The 9154-nt window shown below is 43.5% G+C and overlaps 1 protein-coding gene across 3 annotated transcripts in view; it reads right to left on the bottom strand.

The window, feature by feature from the left end:
• Positions 1 to 1615: 1615 nt before the first annotated feature.
• Positions 1616 to 9154, bottom strand: part of ERCC1 (ERCC excision repair 1, endonuclease non-catalytic subunit) — a 146243-nt gene continuing 138704 nt past the window's right edge. For all 3 annotated transcript variants that reach the window (XM_078659309.1, XM_078659311.1, XM_078659310.1), the window contains exon 11: positions 1616 to 3303. In XM_078659309.1, the coding sequence (XP_078515435.1) occupies positions 3250 to 3303 (54 nt within the window). In that variant the 3' untranslated portion in view covers positions 1616 to 3249. The remainder of the gene's footprint in view (positions 3304 to 9154) is intronic.

Raw genomic sequence — 9154 nt, forward strand, 5'->3', positions numbered from 1 at the left:
CTCATTTTGTCGACGTTTTGCAAAGGAATTCCATCACCGAAGGGGAAGAATTGTGGGTATAAGAAGATGTCACAAATGAGAGGAAGAAAGCGGAAAAGACTGGATGTCAAGGTTGAAGAGATGCAAAGCGAACTTTAAGACACTCAAGGATCTGGAAGAGACCAAGCAAAAGAATCCAAAGTTGATAGATGATGTGTTGTAATAAAGAATTTAAGTGAGGATTCAAATCATCAGATGGGGGACTGTGAGAGTTGATTTTGTGTTATAAAAGTGCATTAAGTTTAAGCTGTGTGGTTACACAGTCTTCCATCTTGCTCTCATAATGACTACTGCTGGTTTACGTTCTAAAAAAAGAGTATTACTAGTGATCGCATGACTAGGCAAAGAGTGCTCTCAGAGACGTTTTCTCACTGTAGTGAATCAAGGATTTACTCAACCGTCCCCAGCTCTTGCTCAAACATTGTTCCGTTTAACTGTTCAGCTAAAAGTTATGAGAACAACTGAATCTCATTGTACTGCTACCCTGAGAGAATCTTTGAATGTATTTTGTAGTGAAATGTTTCTTCTAGCTTATTTCCTATTGGTGCAAATCCTGAGAACCATGTATGAAATACATAATGTATGAAAGTCTTTGTCTAAAGCCCTACAAAAGGACGTGGATTTCTGTAACAGAGACACCCACCCTTTTGTATGACCTTTAGAAGGCGAATCTATGCCAGATTTCATTTAGAATTGTACCGAGTTCTTTGTACTAATGATTTGTATGCTTTGCTGCTAAGCCTACTGGTGACATGTTTATTGTAAGCCGTCTATTAATTCTTTATATAAAGGCTTGAAATGCCAATCCTTGTCCGTCATTCATAAGGAATATCTATGCACAAATATGAATTCAGCAGCCCACATGCCTCGAACGAGAATGTTTCAGCATATTCATGTAAATTTGTCTAAAACAGAAAAAGTGACCACTCCAGTCCCAGTCCTAGTCGTTGTAACGCCTAGTGAGTTAATGGTTGGAGACCAATATATGCACTACCAACATCATTCCTTTGCATTCCGTGAATGCCCTAAGAGGATTTCAGTGAGTATTAGCTTAGACAGCGCAAGGTTTAGTTAAACACGCTTTATGACACAGCTAGCACTGGCCGCGTCATAGCATTTTTTTTTCCAGGCGCGGGGGCATGGGCAAACAGAGTTGGGAGGCCAAGCAACAACAACAGAAGGGGACAATCAACAACAAAAGGTGGGCAGGTGTAAGCAATTAGAAACAACAAAGTAAAGAGAGGCTACCAGAGATTGCGAGGCTACAAGGTAGGGACAAGGGCTACCAGAAACGGCAATGACGGGAAGAAACAAAAAAAAAGTACTTCAATCCCAGAATAAGCAGTGTAAGGACAGCTATAAAGAAATTAATCAGAACTTGGCCCATGCTCCATCAAAAGGGACAAACTCACAAAGGAGAAGTGAACCCGGGACCAGTGACCAAAGAAAAGCCAAACAATTGTAAGTGACAAGCGGGCTTAAAGGCATTTTCCTTTTTTTTTTTTTTTAAAGAGCAATAGGCTCACAGAAACACACTTTCTCAAGTAAGACGTAAAAAACGAAATAATGAACTAAACAAGATGCAAAGTTTTTATTACAAAGAAAGAACAGAACTGAATATGCTATAAAAGGTAGAACTATCTGGGAACACAAGTGCATCACTGACATTTTCACCCGCTTATTTATAGAGAAGCTAGCTAGATGCAACGTTTATTAGGACTGCTAAGGCTTCGAGTAAAGCTATATTTGAATAAATAAGCTGGAGGGTAAATATTACAAATGCAAATGAATGGGATTTTTTTACACAATATTCTAGGACCTGTAGCTGAATCATTTGGAACAACTTTTAGGTCTGCAATACCAAAGATGGCAGAGGCCACATTCAGAAAAAGTGGTCAAGCACCAAACGTTTGCAAATTCAAACAATAAAACATGACAATAAGGATCTGGTCTGTTTTCCGATGTGAAAGCATAGGATACATTTGCTATAGGTCTGCTGTCTCCAACAGTTCTTTTCACCTAATATGCTATGCTGCCAGCCACCAAAGAGCACAGGGTGTCCTTTACTCAGTATGTGATGTCTGGCAGGCCCCCATGAGCACAGTGTGTCCTCTGGTCTGTAGCCGCTGTCTTCCAGTGCAATGTATATGGTTATCCTTCGTTATGATTCCAGTATATAAGCTGACGAGACGTTTCCAATGGTAAGAAATGTTTTTCAGTCACTGCAATTTATTGTCAGATTGTATTGTCTTGGTCTGCTAATGCTCACATTATCAGTTCAGAATCATGTACAAAAAAAGCTATCAAACGGTTTCTGCTGCAGTACCCATTAGATTGGCTACTCAAACTTTGATATATGTGTCAATATTTTTCAAAATTTCCAATCTTAAAAATTCACCTTGTCTAGAAATTCAAGCAGCAGCAATTCCCACTGTGTATGGTAGGATCTTGTCTGCAGGCACTTTTCTGGGAGGAACAGGTATCTCCACAGACTGCCTTATTGTTGATTTTCCTCCGTTAGAAGGCTGGTGCAGAATTGTTCGATAAATACCACCAGCAGCCACACTCTTGTGAAAGGGGTCTCTCTTTAAACTTTCCGTGAAAAAGGAAAGGCACAGAACAATAAGGAACAGTGCAGACACTTTGGTCCAATCAGATGGGGGATTGATGATTTCAGGCTATTTCCATTGACAGATTTCAGTCTACAGAGCTATGGTGTGCTGAAAGGCACTTGAGTTAGGTTATGTTGGTGGTCGGTGCTGCCACTGCGAATCCCTCACTCACTGATTGGCTTTTATGCTGGATTACTTAGTGCGTCTTCTTGATTACCTCTCACTCAGTTGAAAGGGGTTGGTTATCTCATGGATCTTTTCCCACCACCTAGGACTTCACTGATCTACATGTTGAGTGGGTAATTTCAATAATCTCTAAATTAATTTATTGCCAGACTAACTGACTAGGTTGATGGTATCCATTGTTTCTCGGTCAACAGTAATTTAATAACTTATTAAACTAGTTGGTTGGTTGGTTGCATCATAAACCTTAATTGCCTTCTTATTAGCGCTTGGTTAGGAACTCACATGAAGGCTATAACTAGTGTGCCGTCTATTGTCCATTTTTTTGGGTCTTGTGTTTAAATTCATGATCCGCTGATCATCAATTAGCTGCCTTCATTATTCATTGGTTATCTGCAGGTTCTCCGTTCCTTGGCTATTTCTTGGTCTTCTGGAATGGTTCATGTAGGACATCGAACAGCCTCTTTGCCTGCCAAGAAAATATACAAACTGAGCCAATGGGAGAAAACAGGCAAAAGTCAAATAGCACATCTAACTCTGAGCTTTCAAGCATCTTGTGTTCCGTAGCTGCAATGTTATAATTAATAAACAAGGCATTGGGGCCATGACCACGAGAGGGGTGGATGGGGATGAGGTATATACCACATCCTGTAAATACAAACATGCATGGGAAGGTCATTTACTGGGTGCAGCAAATACCTCCTATTCCTTCTTTTTCCTCAGAAATGTGCCCATAACACGCAACATTGGATTCTACATGTAGTGGTATTTTTCTCTGGTTCATTCCAGGTTTCAACTGCCGAAATGTATTTGTCGTAAACTGTGGGGAGAGTTAGGGAGGGGCAGTAAGGGGTGCAGGGTGTGTGATAGTTACTGTTGAGGCGGAGTAACCTCTCTGCCAAACTCTAAATCAACCCATTTGTCTCTTTAAGCTGCAGATTCTCCAGTTGGAGCTGTGCCTATTACAGTTTCTGGGAGCTGACTCAGTTCCAGTCTCAGAACATTAATTCCACTGACCTCAGAAATGTTTCTTATAAAGCAATACAGTTAATATTTTCTTTAGAGCTCCTCATCAGTGATTTCACATGCCTGGCAGGCAGAGCCTGATTCTATACATCGGTGTCTAGCAGTGCACAGTTTACATTAGGCACCCTCAGATTAATTTTTGTTCCATCCTTTACCAACTAACTAAGGCTGAAATGTTGCAATATATCTGCTATAGATACTAAAACAAAAAAATATATATTTTAAGATTAATCAATGATTGGGTGGGAGGGTCAAGTGAGAATGATTATGTTACTTATCCTGTAAGTATCTGTTTGTGGCATATAGTGCTGTAGATTCACATGCTCAGAATACTCCTGCCATCTAGTATTGCAGGGGCGGCCTTAGGCATGTGCAGTCTGTGCACTTGCACAGGGCCACCAAACCCCAGGGGCCACCACGGCAATATATTTTCCTTAATATAATAATCCTCTGAGGATGGGTACATATTTGTGTGGCGGCCCCTGGCAGGAATTTGGCAGCCTCTGGCTCTGTTCCACTTCCAAACACCCTGAACCCCACCCCCTCTTCACTGGCCTCCGCTCTCTGCCCCGCCCCGCCCGGACCCCCTCTTCCGAGGCCCCCCTACCTACGCTCCCTGCCCAGGGCTGCCATGAGCCTAGAGCCGCCCCTGAGTATTGGGTCCGAATGTGTTGCAAGTTGTTTTTCTTCAAAGAAGTCTCTCTCTTGTCATGAAGTAAAGAGACTCTTCCCCTCAGTGATATTGTGCATGGGCATCGACTCCATTGTTAGATTGTTTTCCCGCAGTTGGGTGAGAATGGAGTGTGAGTAAGTGTTCGTAAAGAGATGACCATGCATAGGATATTGTAGTAGGTACTGGAACAGCCATAGGTGTCCGGGGAGGAGGGCAGGCGCATGTGAATCTACAGCACTACATGCCATAAACAGATGCTTACAGGGTAAGTAACATAATCCGTTCGATTGGCATATGTGGCTGTAGATACACATGTTCTGCACAGACTATAAAGCAGTGCCCTCCAGAAAACAGTGGCTAACCTGCGGGGATGCACCAGTTTAGAAAAGGGTATGTAGCACGTTCTGTCCTACATTCGCCTGTTGGCGTGCTAATACAGCCACACAGTAATGTTTAGTCAAAATGTGTGGATTGACCATGTAGATGCTTCACAAATGTCAGCTATTGGTATATTCCCCAGGAAAGACATAGATGCTACTATCTTGCGAGTAGAGTGTGCCCTAGGAGTTGTGGGCAAAGTTCTTTTAGCTTTGATGTAACATGTCTGAATGCATTTAATTATCCATCTAGAAATACCTGGTTTTGATATGGGCTTGCCTATGTGAGAGGGGCGAAAAAGCCACAAAGAGTGGCTTGTTTTCACAAAACTCTTTAGTTCTGTCAATATAGTACATTTAAGCTCTTTTAACATCTAGTGAATGAAGAGCCCTTTCTGCAACAGAATCAGGTCGTGGAAAGAAGACAGGCAATTCAACTGACTTATTTAGTTGAAAAGTAGAAAGTTACCTTTGGAAGGTATTTTGGGTTTGTTCGAAGGACTACCCTATCTCTGTGTAGCTCAAAGAAGAGTTCTTCCATGGTTAGTGCCTGGAGATCTCTGACCTGTCTAAGCGAGGTGATGGCTACTAAAAGGTAGACCTTCCAAGATAGAATGGAGAGGGCAATTAAGCAGGGGTTCGGATGGTGGACCCATAAGCCCGGTGAGTACAATGTTGAGATTCCAAGCAGGTGCAGGTGGAACCCTGGGTGACATTACTCTTCTAAGGCCTTTCATGAATGCCTTAACTGGTATCTTAAACATTGATAAATGTCTGTTTTGCAGATAGTCAGCTACAGCAGTTACATGCATGCGTATTGAAGTGTACGCTACTCCAGTAGTCTGCAAACAGAGCAAATGGACAATATATTGATCAGTTGCATGAAACGGATCAGTATGTTTATTACGGCTGAAGAAAACAAATCTTTTCCACTTTGCATCGTAACTTGCCCTATTTGTGGGTTTACAGGCTTCTTTGAGAATGGTCATACATTCTGGTGGGAGATTTAGGTAACCAAATTCTATGACCTCAGGAGCCAAATCGCAAGATTGAGTTCCTTTGGATTTGGGTGCCTGCCTTCCCCATGATTCTGAATGAGAAGATCCAGATTGAGAGGAATCTTTTCGTGTAGCACTACTGAAAGCTCGAGTAGTGTGGTGAACCATGGTTGCCAAGTGGATGCTACCAGAAAGAGGGTAGGAGATGCATGTCTGAGCTTTCAAACCACAAACAGAAGAGGGAGAGGTGGAAAAGCATAGGCAAATATCCCTGACCAGTTTATCCATTGAGCATTGTTCTTGGATAGTAGGTGTGGGAGCTCGGAGGTGAAGTTTGGGATTTTTGCATTGTCTGGGGTTGCAAACAAGTCTATCTGTGCAAACCCCCACTTGTGGATGTATAGGAGGAGGACTCTGGGATGGAGTTCCCACTTGTGGACTTGTTTCCGCATGCTGCGGAGGAGGTCAGTGAAGAAGTTGTCCATTTCTGGTAGATGTTCTGCTAATAGGTGAATGTTTGACGTATTGCCTAACGCCAAATCGTCTGAGGTATGCATGATAACTGTATAGAGTGTCCCCACCCACCGCGTTTCTGTAACTAGAACATGGTGTTCTGTCTGGACCAAGACAACCTTGCCTTCGAGGTGGACTATAAATGCTTTCAGTGCTATATGCCTGAAGCTCTAAGTAGTTGATGTGGCAACTGGTGTTTGGTGTCCCAGAGACCCTGAACTGTGAGATCATGTAGGTGTGCACCCCAAGCTGTAAGGGATGTGTCCACTGTGAGAATGATCTGGGGAACAGGTTTGATAGGTTTTGTGTATTCCACCACTGCAGAGTGATGTATGTGAGTGTTCACCAACACTAGAACTTGTAACTGACCCTGTGACTGGCCAGACATTCCTGCAGAGGAAGCATGTGAAGTCTCACATGTGGCACTATTGCAATACAAGATGCCATACGTGCCTAGAAGTCTTTGAACTATTGTGACTTAAGCGTTGATTGGGGTGGAATTGATATATCAGTGCTATGATGTTGTGAATCCTGACTGCATTTGGGTAGGCTAATCCCAGCTGTGTGACTAGCTCCTAGATAAGGCTGAATCTGTGTAGGCTGAAGGTGAGATTCTTGTATGTTGATTGTAAACTCCAGTTGATGAAGTTGTAGAGTGGTCTGAATGTTTTGTAGCCAGAACTGAAGCGTACTGGCTTTGACGAGCCAATCATCCATATACGGGAAGCCATGAATACTGTGTCTGCGTAGATGTGCTGCAACTACAACTAGACATTTGGTAAACACCCGGGGTGTGGTAGTGACTCCGAATGGAAGCAGTTTGAACTGATGTGTTCCTGCTATGATGAACCGGAGGTGTTTTCGTTGCGCTGGATGTATTGGGATGTGAATGTAAGCGTCCTTTAAGTTTAGTGCAGACAGAAAGTCGCCCTGTTGTATTAGAGGAATCACATCCTGAAGAGTTGCCATGTGGAAGTGCTCTGAGAGAATGTAACAATTTAACTGTCTGAGGTCGAATATGAGCTGGAGTGAACTGTCTTTTTTGGGAATGAGGAAGTATAGAGAGTAAACTCCTGAACCTTCCTGTTTTGGAGGAACAGGGTCTATGTCTCCTTTTTGCAAGAGAGTCTGTACTTCTAGTTTGATCAAGGTTTGGTGTTGTTTGGAAAGTATGTGCCTGAGAGGTGGAATGTTTGAAGGGGTTTTGATGAGCTACAGACAATTACCATGTTGGAAAATATCCAACACCCACAGGTCTGTTATGGTTTTTCCAGGCGGGGAAGAAAAGTTGTAGTTGTCCCGCAACAGGTGTTAAATGTTCGGGGAATGAAAAATGAGTCACTGTTTCAAAGTGGAGGGTGTGGTGTAAGGGGAGGCACCTCTTCCATGCCCCTTGTAATTATTTCCTCTATATGTACCTTTGTAATATCCTCTTGATGGGGAGGTGTGATGCTGTTGCCTATATGAAGAGGTAGAGGCACTCGAAGGTGTTGTTTGTGTTCCCTGTTTGTATGTGGGGGGCAAAAAGGAACCATGACGAGTTGGGGTCTGAACGCCCCCAATGAGTTGGCAACCTTTGTGTCCTTCATTTTTCCTAATGTTTGATTCACTTGGAGACCAAACAGGTGTTGTTGATCTAAAAGGACAATCAGGAGTGTCTGCTGTACCTCTGGCTTAAAGCCAGATATGCATAGTCAAGCGTGTCTAGGCAGCAGTATACTTGTATTTATGCCTCTGGCAGCTGTATCTGCTAAGTCGAGGGCACATCTGATAGAGTCCTTTGAAATTAATTTACCCGCCTGGACAAATGCGGTGGCCTCCTTTCTTGTACTCCTCAGGGAGATATTGGGGGAATTCCTCCATCTGGTCCCAATGGGCCCTGTCGTACCTTACCAACAACCCCTGAGTGTTGACAATTTGCCAATGGTTGGCTGCCTGTGCTGCCACTCTTTTCTATGAAGCATCAATGATTTTAGACTCTATTGGGTGGAGGGGCATAGATAATACCAGCAAGTCTGGGGGAGTTGACCCTTGATGTAAGGTGGATCTGAGAATGCAGCTTTGTATTTCATGTCTACTCTTTGGGTAATAATACATGCCGTACCGAATATTTGAAGATTTTATCTGAGTGATGGAGCATCCCCTTTAGCATGGGCAGATGATGGCATGGCTTAGTGGTAGACGAGAGTGTCTCAAACGGAAAGTCATCCTCTGTGGAGTCGTTGTGCAAGGGTACCTGGTGATATGCAGCTGCCTTAGATATAAATTCACAAAAGAATGTTGCACCATCTGGGGGCGAAGGCTTAGCTGGGTAAAGGTCTGAGTCATTATATCCAGGGTGGGGTGGGGGTCAATGTTGTGGCTGCCCCATGGATCTGTGGGCAGATCACAGTCATCTCCTCCTCGGACCCCCCTCCCCCCGATGTCAGACTGTGCGGAGTCCTGTGGAGTATTGTATCCTATATAATTAATGTTATGTTATAATGTTTATAAACCACGACAGCTGCCCCAGCAAAGATGCGTTCCGGCGCTGACTGCAGTGAGAGACAAACAGGGGTGAGGCAGGGCGGTCTACAACAGAGGGAAAAGGTGTGTTTTAACTGTCCTCCGGAAAACTAGATAGTTGTTCAAGCTGCGGATCTGTACAGGAGGTGAGTTCCAGAGTGCGAAACTAGCATCCCCCAGCGCGTGCCCAGGGTACCACTACCAAGTTTTGCCCCAAGGAATGGTATT

The sequence above is a fragment of the Lissotriton helveticus genome, chromosome 1_1 (assembly GCF_964261635.1).
Source record: "Lissotriton helveticus chromosome 1_1, aLisHel1.1, whole genome shotgun sequence".
NCBI classification, from domain to species: Eukaryota; Metazoa; Chordata; class Amphibia; order Caudata; family Salamandridae; genus Lissotriton; species Lissotriton helveticus.